Source organism: Protopterus annectens, chromosome 8.part1 (genome assembly GCF_019279795.1).
Source record: "Protopterus annectens isolate FY-2018-M chromosome 8.part1, PAN1.0, whole genome shotgun sequence".
Classification (NCBI taxonomy): domain Eukaryota; kingdom Metazoa; phylum Chordata; order Ceratodontiformes; family Protopteridae; genus Protopterus; species Protopterus annectens.
The window spans coordinates 494,567,038-494,583,508 of NC_056742.1; the positions used below are offsets into that span (position 1 = coordinate 494,567,038).

General features: G+C 39.9%; 1 protein-coding gene across 4 annotated transcripts in view; it reads right to left on the reverse strand.

Annotated features, from left to right (window-relative positions):
• TANGO6 (transport and golgi organization 6 homolog) overlaps positions 1-16,471 on the reverse strand; it is a 1,856,125-nt gene that overhangs the window by 813,432 nt on the left and 1,026,222 nt on the right. For all 4 annotated transcript variants that reach the window (XM_044082029.1, XM_044082030.1, XM_044082027.1 and 1 more), the window contains one exon: positions 12,561-13,004. In XM_044082029.1, coding sequence (XP_043937964.1) covers positions 12,561-13,004 — 444 coding nt within the window. The remainder of the gene's footprint in view (positions 1-12,560; positions 13,005-16,471) is intronic.

The window sequence follows — 16,471 nt, forward strand, 5'->3', positions numbered from 1 at the left end:
CCCTTTAACCCATTCAGTCCTGAACAAGAGGAAGGTAATTAACACCTTTCATCCAAAACTGCATGCTAAAGTAAGTCACCTGGGACTCTACTATTAATGAAATGAACCAACTACCCCTTAACCCATTCAGTCCTGAACAAGAGGAAGGTAATTAACACCTTTCATCCAAAACTGCATGCTAAAGTAAGTCACCTGGGACTCTAATATTAATGAAATTAACCAACTACCCCTTAACCCATTCAGTCCTGAACAAGAGGTGGCTAATTAACACCTTTCATCCAAAACTACATGCTAAAGTAAGTCACCTGGGACTCTACTATTAATGAAATGAACCAACTATCCCTTAACCCATTCAGTCCTGAACAAGAGGAGGCTAACACCTTTCATCCAAAACTGCATGCTAAAGTAAGTCACCTGGGACTCTAATATTAATGAAATGAACCAACTACCCCTTAACCCATTCAGTCCTGAACAAGAGGTGGCTAATTAACACCTTTCATCCACATCCAAAACTACATGCTAAAGTAAGTCACCTGGGAATCTACTATTAATGAAACGAACCAACTACCCCTTAACCCATTCAGTCCTGAACAACAGGAGGCTAATTAACACCTTTCATCCAAAACTACATGCTAAAGTAAGTCACCTGGGACTCTACTATTAATGAAATGAACCAACTGCCAACTACCCATTAACCCAATCAGTCCTGAACAAGGGGAGGGTAATTAACACCTTTCATCCAAAACTACATGCTAAAGTAAGTCACCTGGGACTCTACTATTAATGAAATGAACCAACTACCAACTATCCCTTAACCCGTTCAGTCCTGAACAAGAGGAGGCTAACACCTTTCATCCAAAACTACATGCTAAAGTAAGGCACCTGGGACTCTACTATTAATGAAATGAACCAACTACCGCTTAACCCATTCAGTCCTGAACAAGAGGAGGGTAATTAACACCTTTCATCCAAAACTACATGCTAAAGTAAGTCACCTGGGACTCTACTATTAATGAAATGAACCAACTACCGCTTAACCCATTCAGTCCTGAACAAGAGGAGGGTAATTAACACCTTACATCCAAAACTACATGCTAAAGTAAGTCACCTGGATCTCTACTATTAATGAAATGAACCAGCTATCCCTTAACCCATTCAGTCCTGAACAAGAGGAGGCTAATTAACACCTTTCATCCAAATCTACATGCTAAAGTAAGTCACCTGGGTCTCTACTATTAATGAAATGAACCAACTACCAACTATCCCTTAACCCATTCAGTCCTGAACAAGAGGAGGCTAACACCTTTCATCCAAAACTACATGCTAAAGTAAGTCACCTTCACCTAGGACTCCACTATTAATGAAATGAACCAACTATCCCTTAACCCATTCAGTCCTGAACAAGAGGTGGCTCATTAACACCTTTGATCCAAAACTACATGCTAAAGTAAGTCACTTGGGACTCTACTTTTAATGAAATGAACCAACTACCCCTTAACCCATTCAGTCCTGAACAAGAGGAGGGTAATTAACACCTTTCATCCAAAACTACATGCTAAAGTAAGTCACCTGGGACTCTACTATTAATGAAATGAACCAACTACCGCTTAACCCATTCAGTCCTGAACAAGAGGAGGGTAATTAACACCTTTCATCCAAAACTACATGCTAAAGTAAGTCACCTGGGACTCTACTATTAATGAAATGAACCAACTACCAACTACCCCTTAACCCATTCAGTCCTGAACAAGAGGAACGTAGTTAACACCTTTCATCTAAAACTACATGATAAAGTAAGTCATTTGGGACTCTACTATTAATAAAATGAACCAACTACCCCTTAACCCATTCAGTCCTGAAAAAGAGGTGGCTAATTAACACCTTTCATCCAAAAATACATGCTAAAGTAAGTCACCTGGGACTAATGAACCAACTACCCCTTAACCCATTCAGTCCTGAACAAGAGGAGGCTAATTAACACCTTTCATCCAAAACTACATGCTAAAGTAAGTCACCTGGGACTCTACTATTAATGAAATGAACCAACTATCCCTTAACCCATTCAGTCCTGAACAAGAGGAGGCTAATTAACACCTTTCATCCAAAACTACATGCTAAAGTAAGTCACCTGGGACTCTACTATTAATGAAATGAACCAACTACCCCTTAACCCATTCAGTCCTGAACAGTAGGAGGGTAATTAACACCTTTCATCCAAAACTACATGCTAAAGTAAGTCACCTGGGACTCTACTATTAATGAAATGAACCATCTACCCCTTAACCCATTCAGTCCTGAACAAGAGGAGGGTAATTAACACCTTTCATCCAAAATAAAGTAAGGCACCTGGGACTCTACTATTAATGAAATGAACCAACTATCTCTTAACCCATTCAGTCCTGAACAAGGGGTGACTAATTAACACCTTTCATCCAAAACTACATGCTAAAGTAAGTCACCTGGGACTCTACTATTAATGAAATGAACCAACTACTCCTTAACCCATTCAGTCCTGAACAAGAGGAGGGTAATTAACACCTTTCATCCAAAACGACATGCTAAAGTAAGTCACCTGGGTCTCTAGTATTAATGAAATGAACCAACTATCCCTTAACCCATTCAGTCCTGAACAAGAGGTGGCTCATTAACACCTTTGATCCAAAACTACATGCTAAAGTAAGTCACTTGGGACTCTACTTTTAATGAAATGAACCAACTACCCCTTAACCCATTCAGTCCTGAACAAGAGGAGGGTAATTAACACCTTTCATCCAAAACTACATGCTAAAGTAAGTCACCTGGGACTCTACTATTAATGAAATGAACCAACTACCGCTTAACCCATTCAGTCCTGAACAAGAGGAGGGTAATTAACACCTTTCATCCAAAACTACATGCTAAAGTAAGTCACCTGGGACTCTACTATTAATGAAATGAACCAACTACCCCTTAACCCATTCAGTCCTGAACAAGAGGAGGCTAATTAACACCTTTCATCCAAAACTACATGCTAAAGTAAGTCACCTGGGACTCTACTATTAATGAAATGAACCAACTACCCCTTAACCCATTCAGTCCTGAACAAGAGGTGGCTAATTAACACCTTTCAGCCAAAACTACATGCTAAAGTAAGTCAGCTGGGACTCTACTCTTAATGAAATGAACGAACTACCCTTAACCCATTCAGTCCTGAACAAGAGGAGGCTAATTAACACCTTTCATCCAAAACTACATGCTAAAGTAAGTCACCTGGGACTCTACTATTAATGAAATGAACCAACTATCCCTTAACCCATTCAGTCCTGAACAAGAGGTGGCTAATTAACACCTTTCATCCAAAACTACATGCTAAAGTAAGTCACCTGGGACTCTACTATTAATGAAATGAACCAACTACCCCTTAACCCATTCAGTCCTGAACAAGAGGTGGCTAATTAACACCTTTCATCCAAAACTACATGCTAAAGTAAGTCACCTGGGACTCTACTATTAATGAAATGAACCAACTACCCCTTAACCCATTCAGTCCTGAACAAGAGGGAGGCTAATTAACACATTTCATCCAAAACTACATGCTAAAGTAAGTCACCTGGGACTCTACTATTAATGAAATGAACCAACTACCCCTTAACCCATTCAGTCCTGAACAAGAGGAGGTGGCTAATTAACACCTTTCATCCAAAACTGCATGCTAAAGTAAGTCACCTGGGACTCTACTATTAATGAAATGAACCAACTACCCCTTAACCCATTCAGTCCTGAACAAGAGGTGGCTAATTAACACCTTTCATCCAAAACTACATGCTAAAGTAAGTCACCTGGGACTCTACTATTAATGAAATGAACCAACTATCCCTTAACCCATTCAGTCCTGAACAAGAGGAGGCTAATTAACACCTTTCATCCAAAACTACATGCTAAAGTAAGTCACCTGGGACTCTACTATTAATGAAATGAACCAACTACCCCTTAACCCATTCAGTCCTGAACAAGAGGAGGCTAATTAACACCTTTCATCCAAAACTACATGCTAAAGTAAGTCACCTGGGACTCTACTATTAATGAAATGAACCAACTACCCCTTAACCCATTCAGTCCTGAACAACAGGAGGCTAATTAACACCTTTCATCCAAAACTACATGCTAAAGTAAGTCACCTGGGACTCTACTATTAATGAAATGAACCAACTGCCAACTACCCATTAACCCAATCAGTCCTGAACAAGGGGAGGGTAATTAACACCTTTCATCCAAAACTACATGCTAAAGTAAGTCACCTGGGACTCTACTATTAATGAAATGAACCAACTATCCCTTAACCCGTTCAGTCCTGAACAAGAGGAGGCTAACACCTTTCATCCAAAACTACATGCTAAAGTAAGGCACCTGGGACTCTACTATTAATGAAATGAACCAACTACCCCTTAACCCATTCAGTCCTGAACAAGAGGTGGCTAATTAACACCTTTCATCCAAAACTACCTGCTACAGTAAGTCACCTGGGACTCTACAATTAATGAAATGAACCAACTACCGCTTAACCCATTCAGTCCTGAACAAGAGGAGGGTAATTAACACCTTTCATCCAAAACTACATGCTAAAGTAAGTCACCTGGGTCTCTACTATTAATGAAATGAACCAACTACCGCTTAACCTATTCAGTCCTGAAAAAGAGGAGGGTAATTAACACCTTTCATCCAAAACTACATGCTAAAGTAAGTCACCTGGGACTCTACTATTAATGAAATGAACCAACTACCCCTTAACCCATTCAGTCCTGAACAAGAGGTGGCTAATTAACACCTTTCAGCCAAAACTACATGCTAAAGTAAGTCACCTGGGACTCTACTATTAATGAAATGAACCAACTACCCCTTAACCCATTCAGTCCTGAACAAGAGGAGGGTAATTAACACCTTTGATGCAAAACTACATGCTAAAGTAAGTCACCTGGGTCTCTACTATTAATGAAATGAACCAACTACCGCTTAACCCATTCAGTCCTGAACAAGAGGAGGGTAATTAACACCTTTCATCCAAAACTACATGCTAAAGTAAGTCACCTGGGACTCTACTATTAATGAAATGAACCAACTACCCCTTAACCGATTCAGTCCTGAACAAGGGAGGCTATGAACACCTTTCATCCAAAACTACATGCTAAAGTAAGTCACCTGGGAATCTACTATTAATGAAATGAACCAACTACCCTTAACCCATTCAGTCCTGAACAAGAGGTGGCTAATTAACACCTTTCATCCAAAACTACATGCTAAAGTAAGTCACCTGGGACTCTACTATTAATGAAATGAACCAACTACCCCTTAACCCATTCAGTCCTGAACAAGAGGAGGCTAATTAACACCTTTCATCCAAAACTACATGCTAAAGTAAGTCACCTGGGACTCTACTATTAATGAAATGAACCAACTACCCCTTAACCCATTCAGTCCTGAACAAGAGGAGGCTAATTAACACCTTTCATCCAAAACTACATGCTAAAGTAAGTCACCTGGGACTCTACTATTAATGAAATGAACCAACTACCCCTTAACCCATTCAGTCCTGAACAAGAGGAGGCTAATTAACACCTTTCATCCAAAACTACATGCTAAAGTAAGTCACCTGGGACTCTACTATTAATGAAATGAACCAACTACCCCTTAACCCATTCAGTCCTGAACAAGAGGAGGCTAATTAACACCTTTCATCCAAAACTACATGCTAAAGTAAGTCACCTGGGACTCTACTATTAATGAAATGAACCAACTACCCCTTAACCCATTCAGTCCTGAACAAGAGGAGGCTAATTAACACCTTTCATCCAAAACTACATGCTAAGGTAAGCCACCTGGGACTCTACTATTAATGAAATGAACCAACTACCCCTTAACCCATTCAGTCCTGAACAAGAGGAGCGTAATTAACACCTTTCATCCAAAACTACATGCTAAAGTAAGTCACCTGGGACTCTACTATTAATGAAATTAACCAACTATCCCTTAACCCATTCAGTCCTGAACAAGAGGAGGCTAATTAACACCTTTCATACAAAACTACAAGCTAAAGTAAGTCACCTGGGACTCTACTATTAATGAAATGCACCAACTATCCCTTAACCTATTCAGTCCTGAACAAGAGGAGGCTAATTAACACATTTCATCCAAAACTACATGCTAAAGTAAGTCACCTGGGACTCTACTATTAATGAAATGAACCAACTATCCCTTAACCCATTCAGTCCTGAACAAGAGGTGGCTCATTAACACCTTTCATCCAAAACTACATGCTAAAGTAAGTCACCTGGGACTCTACTATTAATGAAATGAACCAACTACCCCTTAACCCATTCAGTCCTGAACAAGAGGAGGCTAATTAACACCTTTCATCCAAAACTACATGCTAAAGTAAGTCACCTGGGACTCTACTATTAATGAAATGAACCAACTACCCCTTAACCCATTCAGTCCTGAACAAGAGGAGGCTAATTAACACCTTTCATCCAAAACTACATGCTAAAGTAAGTCACCTGGGACTCTACTATTAATGAAATGAACCAACTACCCCTTAACCCATTCAGTCCTGAACAAGAGGAGGCTAATTAACACCTTTCATCCAAAACTACATGCTAAAGTAAGTCACCTGGGACTCTACTATTAATGAAATGAACCAACTACCCCTTGACCCATTCAGTCCTGAACAAGAGGAGGCTAATTAACACCTTTCATCCAAAACTACATGCTAAAGTAAGTCACCTGGGACTCTACTATTAATGAAATGAACCAACTATCCCTTAACCCATTCAGTCCTGAACAAGAGGAGGCTAATTAACACCTTTCATCCAAAACTACATGCTAAAGTAAGCCACCTGGGACTCTAGTATTAATGAAATGAACCAACTGAACCAACTATCCCTTAACCCATTCAGCCCTGAACAAGAGGAGCGTAATTAACACCTTTCATCCAAAACTACATGCTAAAGTAAGTCACCTGGGACTCTACTAATAATGAAATTAACCAACTATCCCTTAACCCATTCAGTCCTGAACAAGAGGAGGCTAATTAACACCTTTCATACAAAACTACAAGCTAAAGTAAGTCACCTGGGACTCTACTATTAATGAAATGCACCAACTATCCCTTAACCTATTCAGTCCTGAACAAGAGGCTAATTAACACCTTTCATCCAAAACTACATGCTAAAGTAAGTCACCTGGGACTCTACTATTAATGAAATGAACCAACTACCAACTATCCCTTAACCTATTCAGTCCTGAACAAGAGGAGGCTAATTAACACATTTCATCCAAAACTACATGCTAAAGTAAGTCACCTGGGACTCTACTATTAATGAAATGAACCAACTATCCCTTAACCCATTCAGTCCTGAACAAGAGGAGGCTAATTAACACCTTTCATCCAAAACTACATGCTAAAGTAAGTCACCTGGGACTCTACTATTAATGAAATGAACCAACTACACCTTAACCCATTCAGTCCTGAACAAGAGGAGGGTAATTAACACCTTTCATCCAAAACTACATGCTAAAGTAAGTCACCTGGGACTCTACTATTAATGAAATGAACCAACTACCCCTTAACCCATTCAGTCCTGAACAAGAGGAAGGTAATTAACACCTTTCATCCAAAACTACATGCTAAAGTAAGTCACCTGGGACTCTACTATTAATGAAATGAACCAACTACCCCTTAACCCATTCAGTCCTGAACAAGAGGTGGCTAATTAACACCTTTCATCCAAAACTACATGCTAAAGTAAGTCACCTGGGACTCTACTATTAATGAAATGAACCAACTACCCCTTAACCCATTCAGTCCTGAACAAGAGGAGGGTAATTAACACCTTTCATCCAAAACTACATGCTAAAGTAAGTCACCTGGGACTCTACTATTAATGAAATGAACCAACTATCCCTTAACCCGTTCAGTCCTGAACAAGAGGAGGCTAACACCTTTCATCCAAAACTACATGCTAAAGTAAGGCACCTGGGACTCTACTATTAATGAAATGAACCAACTACCCCTTAACCCATTCAGTCCTGAACAAGAGGTGGCTAACACGTTTGATCCAAAACTACCTGCTACAGTAAGTCACCTGGGACTCTACAATTAATGAAATGAACCAACTACCGCTTAACCCATTCAGTCCTGAACAAGAGGAGGGTAATTAACACCTTTCATCCAAAACTACATGCTAAAGTAAGTCACCTGGGTCTCTACTATTAATGAAATGAACCAACTACCGCTTAACCTATTCAGTCCTGAACAAGAGAAGGGTAATTAACACCTTTCATCCAAAACTACATGCTAAAGTAAGTCACCAGGGACTCTACTATTAATGAAATGAACCAACTACCCCTTAACCCATTCAGTCATGAACAAGAGGTGGCTAATTAACACCTTTCAGCCAAAACTACATGCTAAAGTAAGTCACCTGGGACTCTACTCTTAATGAAATGAACCAGCTATCCCTTAACCCATTCAGTCCTGAACAAGAGGAGGCTAATTAACACCTTTCATCCAAATCTACATGCTAAAGTAAGTCACCTGGGTCTCTACTATTAATGAAATGAACCAACTACCCCTTAACCCATTCAGTCCTGAACAAGAGGAGGCTAATTAACACGTTTCATCCAAAACTACATGCTAAAGTAAGTCACCTGGGACTCTACTATTAATGAAATGAACCAACTACCCCTTAACTCAATCAGTCCTGAACAAGAGGTGGCTAATTAACACATTTCATCCAAAACTACATGCTAAAGTAAGTCACCTGGGACTCTACTATTAATGAAATGAACCAACTACCAACTATCCCTTAACCCATTCAGTCCTGAACAAGAGGAGGGTAATTAACACCTTTCATCCAAAACGACATGCTAAAGTAAGTCACCTGGGACTCTAGTATTAATTAAATGAACCAACTATCCCTTAACCCATTCAGTCCTGAACAAGAGGTGGCTCATTAACACCTTTGATCCAAAACTACATGCTAAAGTAAGTCACTTGGGACTCTACTTTTAATGAAATGAACCAACTACCCCTTAACCCATTCAGTCCTGAACAAGAGGAGGGTAATTAACACCTTTCATACAAAACTACATGCTAAAGTAAGTCACCTGGGACTCTACTATTAATGAAATGAACCAACTACCGCTTAACCCATTCAGTCCTGAACAAGAGTATGGTAATTAACACCTTTCATCCAAAACTACATGCTAAAGTAAGTCACCTGGGACTCTACTATTAATGAAATGAACCAACTACCAACTACCCCTTAACCCATTCAGTCCTGAAAAAGAGGTGGCTAATTAACATCTTTCATCCAAAACTACATGCTAAAGTAAGTCACCTGGGACTCTACTATTAATGAAATGAACCAACTACCCCTTAACTCAATCAGTCCTGAACAAGAGGTGGCTAATTAATACCTTTTATCCAAAACTACATGCTAAAGTAAGTCACCTGGGACTCTACTATTAATGAAATGAACCAACTACCCCTTAGCCCATTCAGTCCTGAACAAGAGGTGGCTAATTAACACATTTCATCCAAAACTACATGCTAAAGTAAGTCACCTGGGACTCTAGTATTAATGAAATGAACCATCTACCCCTTAACCCATTCAGTCCTGAACAAGAGGAGGCTAATTAACACCTTTCATCCAAAACTACAAGCTAAAGTAAGTCACCTGGGACTCTACTATTAATGAAATGAACCAACAACCCCTTATCCCATTCAGTCCTGAACAAGAGGAGGGTAATTAACACCTTTCATCCAAAACTACATGCTAAAGTAAGTCACCTGGGACTCTAGTATTAATGAAATTAACCAAATACCCCTTAACCCATTCAGTCCTGAACAAGAGGAGGGTAATTAACACCTTTCATCCAAAACGACATGCTAAAGTAAGTCACCTGGGACTCTAGTATTAATGAAATGAACCAACTACCCCTTAACCCATTCAGTCCTGAACAAGAGGAGGCTAATTAACACCTTTCATCCAAAACTACATGCTGAAGTAAGCCACCTGGGACTCTAGTATTAATGAAATGAACCAACTACCCCTTAGCCCATTCAGTCCTGAACAAGAGGTGGCTAATTAACACATTTCATCCAAAACTACATGCTAAAGTAAGTCACCTGGGACTCTACTATTAATGAAATGAACCATCTACCCCTTAACCCATTCAGTCCTGAACAAGAGGAGGCTAATTAACACCTTTCATCCAAAACTACAAGCTAAAGTAAGTCACCTGGGACTCTACTATTAATGAAATGAACCAACAACCCCTTATCCCATTCAGTCCTGAACAAGAGGAGGGTAATTAACACCTTTCGTCTAAAACTACATGCTAAAGTAAGTCACCTGGGACTCTAGTATTAATGAAATTAACCAAATACCCCTTAACCCATTCAGTCCTGAACAAGAGGAGGGTAATTAACACCTTTCATCCAAAACGACATGCTAAAGTAAGTCACCTGGGACTCTAGTATTAATGAAATGAACCAACTACCCCTTAACCCATTCAGTCCTGAACAAGAGGAGGCTAATTAACACCTTTCATCCAAAACTACATGCTAAAGTAAGCCACCTGGGACTCTAGTATTAATGAAATGAACCAACTATCCCTTAACCCATTCAGCCCTGAACAAGAGGAGCGTAATTAACACCTTTCATCCAAAACTACATGCTAAAGTAAGTCACCTGGGACTCTACTATTAATGAAATTAACCAACTATCCCTTAACCCATTCAGTCCTGAACAAGAGGAGGCTAATTAACACCTTTCATCCAAAACTACATGCTAAAGTAAGTCACCTGGGACTCTACTATTAATGAAATGAACCAACTACCCTTTAACCCATTCAGTCCTGAACAGTAGGAAGGTAATTAACACCTTTCATCCAAAACTACATGCTAAAGTAAGTCACCTGGGACTCTACTATTAATGAAATGAACCATCTACCCCTTAACTCATTCAGTCCTGAACAAGAGGAGGGTAATTAAGGAGGGTAATTAACACCTTTGCTTCCTGAAATCTTCTAAATCAGGAAACCACTTGCTTCCTGAGAACTTTTCTCCAAAATTCTCCACTGAAACCACATTTCATTAGATTTATAATATCTGATAAATGGCATGAGTCACAAAAATGTAAAATATGGTATCTCTGTTAGACAATTGGCTATACACTGAGATTAATATCAAAGGTCTGTCAGTACATGTGGATTTTACAGTGCAGATTTATGAAAGAAAAACTATTTTGCTTGCTGAAATACTAGTTCTATTGTCAAACAAAAGGTTATATCTCTGAAAGTGTCCAAGACAGACCCAAGATATCAGTAGGGGAATTGTTCACGTGTTCAAGACCTTTCCAATGGTATAAGACCATAGGGAAAAGCATACTGCTGTTTTGTAATATTGCCACCTCTATGTAAATTATGCATACAACAATTTCACAATATTTCAAAACATTATTTTTCTAGAAAAATGTCTGTGACAGATGGGAAGTATCAGCAGCAACATCGCGTGCCTTAATTTTTTGTATAACTCATTCCCACAAAGAAAGGTCTGGACATTTGCACTGCAACTTTCAAAGGGCAGGGCATAAGGTTTGTGATAGAATAAAGTCATGTCCTCACATTTCAAACAAATGTTCACATCTCCTGAAACACTGAGGTTACTATAGAAGAATAAATGGCAAACTCTTCAGCACAAACAATTTTACAGTAGCAGTATTCTTTAGGTTCTAGGTCCTAAACTGGACTTTGTAAGTTACAGTAAATACAATCTATTCAGTTTGTAATATTTTGTAAACAACTTAAAATATCTCAAGAACTGCTTAAGTTATACACACACTGTCAGCAGTAGTTTGTTATCCAGCTGAGAGCTTTCATGTGAGGCTAAGGAGTTCCTGGCAACCAAGTAGCACAGACAGATATTTACAAAACCTTGAAATTTATGACGGTATAAATATTATATAAAAAACAATTAATTCATCGTTACCTGGACTAGACAGAGGTCAAACACCAACACAGCTGTGTTTGCCATCGTGTAAGTTTTAAGATAAAACATTTTAAATAATAATTTGCTTGCAGCATGGTTTTAGAATTATTAATGCAAATATCTGTAAACAATATTTGATACCTTGAAGCATCAGTAGAATGTAACTACAGAAACACAGAGAGGCATCACGCGGCTGTCAGATGAGATGACACCATTGTCATATATGCCTGTGTGCATGTAGGTGTGTGTAGATATATATATATATATATATATATATATATACATATTTATATAGATATATAGATGTAAATATATATTTTTTTATGATGTTCGAAATTCCAAAGGTCAGTTATATGATCTCGGCCATATGGGAATTGGCTTTTTGGAATTTCGATCATCTATAGTAGACCCACACGTGCACATGTATATATGCACGTGTGTGTGTGCATATACACACACACACACACACATTTCAGTTGTATACCAAATAAAATTTCAGGAAGATTTGTTAGGAATGACTCATTAAACTTACTGATAAAATCTTTTCCTGATGTGTTAAGATTTCAGATTCCCTCTGCTTTAGAAAATGCACAAGAGTGCGCAAAGCAGCAGTTCGTACTGGAACCTGTGGATCCACAGCTGAAACAAGGAGCTCCTGAACCTGTTCTGATGTAATGTTGGAGGGCAATGCCCCCCCTGGATCTGCAGAGCGTTTTTCTGCACATGTTTTTCTTTCGTCTGCTTTTTCTCCAGACGATGACCACGTTCCTTCTGAACCTGCAGTCACTTTACTTGTTCTTCCTGGAGCATTATGGGCAGCACTCGTAATGGTGTCAGTGCAGAAAGCTCCATGTGTAGCAATTGAGATGCGCAGATCAGATGCCAGCTCCTGGATCACAGGATCTGGGTGTCGGGCAGAGATATCTTCAAGCATGGGAAGCAGTTCCTGCAATGCGGTGTAGTCTTCTGGTGTCAGCTGCCAAAGGTAAAAGAAGAAAACAAATTAAAAGATCACAAGGCATGAAGCATGCTTTTACAAACCAGCAGTTTTATTTAGGTTGCATCATTTATTTTTCTCATACATGACTCCTACCAGCAGTAAGTTTTACCCCCTTCCCCAGGTTTCAGCTAAGACTCATCACAAGACATACAAGGGTTTCAGCTAAGACTTATCACAAGAGATACAAGGGTTTCAGCTAAGCCTCATCACAAGACATACAAGGGTTTAAGGTAAGCCTTACCACAAGACATACAAGGGTTTAAGCTAAGCCTTATCACAAGACATACAAGGGTTTCAGCTAAACCTTATCACACGACATACAAGGGTTTCAGCTAAGCCTTATCACATGACATACAAGGGTTTCAGCTAAGCCTTATCACACGATGTACAAGGGTTTCAGCTAAGCCTCATCACACGACATACAAGGGTTTCAGCTAAGCCTTATCACACGACATACAAGGGTTTCAGCTAAACCTTATCACTCGACATACAAGGGTTTCAGCTAAGTCTTACCACACGACATACAAGGGTTTCAGCTAAGCCTTATCACACGACATACAAGGGTTCAGCTAAGCCTTATCACACGACATACAAGGGTTTCAGCTAAGCCTTATCACAAGACATACAAGGGTTTCAGCTAAGCCTTATCACAAGACATACAAAGGTTTCAGCTAAGCCTTATCACAAGACATACAAGGGTTTCAGCTAAGCCTTATCACAAGACACACAAGGGTTTCAGCTAAGCCTTATCACAAGACACACAAGGGTTTCAGCTAAGCCTCATCACACGACATACAAGGGTTTCAGCTAAGCCTTATCACTCGACATACAAGGGTTTCAGCTAAGCCTTATCACAAGACATACAAGGGTTTCAGCTAAGCCTTATCACAAGACATACAAGGGTTTCAGCTAAGCCTTATCACAAGACACACAAGGGTTTCAGCTAAGCCTCATCACACGACATACAAGGGTTTCAGCTAAGCCTTATCACTCGACATACAAGGGTTTCAGCTAAGCCTTATCACAAGACATACAAGGGTTTCAGCTAAGCCTTATCACTCGACATACAAGGGTTTCAGCTAAGCCTTATCACAAGACATACAAGGGTTTCAGCTAAGCCTTATCACAAGACATACAAGGGTTTCAGCTAAGCCTTATCACAAGACATACAAGGGTTTCAGCTAAGCCTTATCACAAGACATACAAGGGTTTCAGCTAAGCCTTATCACAAGACATACAAGGGTTTCAGCTAAGCCTTAGCTTTATTACACACAAACACATCAGAAATGAGGCTTTGTAACTTAAACTTATAAAGAGACTGAATACTGCACTCATACATGTTAACACTCTGGCTGTTCTCTCACAATGGCACTGCTGCCTGCATGTGCTCACTATTTACATGCACGTGCTCACTATTTACATGCACGTGCTCACTATTTACATGCACGTGCTTACATCTAGAAATGTTTCTTAAAGGTACATACACACGCTCTGATCTAACATCCTCCCTCTTTGAGTAGTAGTCCATATACGAAATGACAGTATGCAGTGACATGAAATTTACAGAAATGATCTTGTGACATGCAATTTACAAAATCAGACACACATAAAACAATCATGTTCAGGTTGTTGTGTATTTTACATTAGTTCTGGATATATGGCCTGATCCTGTAACAGAATTGGATCTAGCCAATGGGGACCGTCTTCAAGGAATGTGCATCTCTGGCGACATCTGGGACATCATCAGGAATGGGAATGGATGGTGCGACATGTTCTTCAGTATGAACATTGTCAGGGCTGTTCTGAGATCTAGAGTCTGTATCACAGGTACGATGATGAGATATGGCTTCTGATACAGAAAGACAACGTCTGCAGTTTCTCCTGTACTCTACACCCTCAGATTCCACTAAGTAGGATCACGGCTCGGTACATATACCTTTCACGTGACAAAATCGATCAAAGCCTTTCACTGTTTGCATCCTCACTGTCTCTCCTTTTAATGGATGAAGAAATCTGCTCATTTTATCATGGCTGGTTTTCTGAGAAGAACGCTTCTTAAAAAGTTTGGCTTTGATTGCTCTGTTGTTTTTAGCATTAGGCACCAACAAACTAGAACTGATATGCAAGGTTTGCCTAGATAGAAGTCTCTGAGCAGGTGAGCCTATTAGGTTGTCACTGGGTATATTTTTGAGATTAAGTAAATTCAAGAAGAAATTGGTATTGTCAAATTTTGACCTCTTCAGTAATTGCTTTGCACTCTGTACTGCATGTTCAGAAAGACCGTTTGACTGTTGGTATTCAGGATTGCTAGTAACAAAGTTCCACTCTTTGGCAAATCTCTGAAACAATTGACTGGTAAACTGAGAAGTGTTGTCAGAAATAACTTTGTGCGGATTACCACAGACTGTGAAATGACATTTCATCTTAGTAATAACAGCAGTGGATGTTAGGTTAGGTAGCAAACCGATCTCAAACCAGCTCGAATAAGAGTCAGTTTTGTACCTACCATAAATGTAGATGTTCGAGTGTAAACACTGCTGCAGTCATTACACTTTGGTTATCCTGCCGTCAGGCGGTTCCCCAGTCGGCCTGAGTTTCAAAGTCTTGGACCGGCGTCGGTTGCTGTCACCTCCTCCCTGACGTCAGTGTGACAGGGGTATATAAGATGCAGCAGACGCCATTTTCTTCAGTTTTTCTTGCCCCAGATGTCAGGTGCCCCCAAATAGGTAGGCAATTCAAATTGCTAGTAAAATATACAAAAGAAAAAGCAAACAACCATTTTTAGTTACCAGCAAATACTCCCCATAGGTAATAAAGGGTAGATGCCCTACGTAAATAACAGAAAGTAAGAGGGGAAGGAGGGAGGGTAACCTGGACTGCAGCAGTGTTTACACTCGAACATCTACATTTAGGGTAGGTACAAAACTGTACTATGTTCATCATGTTACACTGCTGCAGTCATTACACTTGGGTGGAGTCCCAAAGCTGAGGTGGGGAGGCTGGATCTATAAGGCATTAGGGGTGGCTATAAGGCCCTGCAGTATAGCAGTGTTTACACTCGAACATCTACATTTATGGTAGGTACAAAACTGTACTATGTTCATCGTGTTACACTGCTGCAGTCATTACAGTTGGGTGAAGTCCCAAAGCTGAGGTAGGGAGGCTGGATCTATAAGGCATTAGGGGTGGCTATAAGGCCCTGCAGTACAGCAGTGTTTACACTCGAACATCTACATTTATGGTAGGTACAAAACTGTACTATGTTCATCGTGTAACACTGCTGCAGTCATTACACTTGGGTGGAGTCCCAAAGCTGAGGTAGGGAGGCTGGATCTATAAGGCATTAGGGGTGGCTATAAGGCCCTGCTGTACAGCAGTGGCAAAGCCAGCTCTGGATTTGGAGTATAAAGGCAAATGGTAATGTTTGGTGAAGGTATGCACAG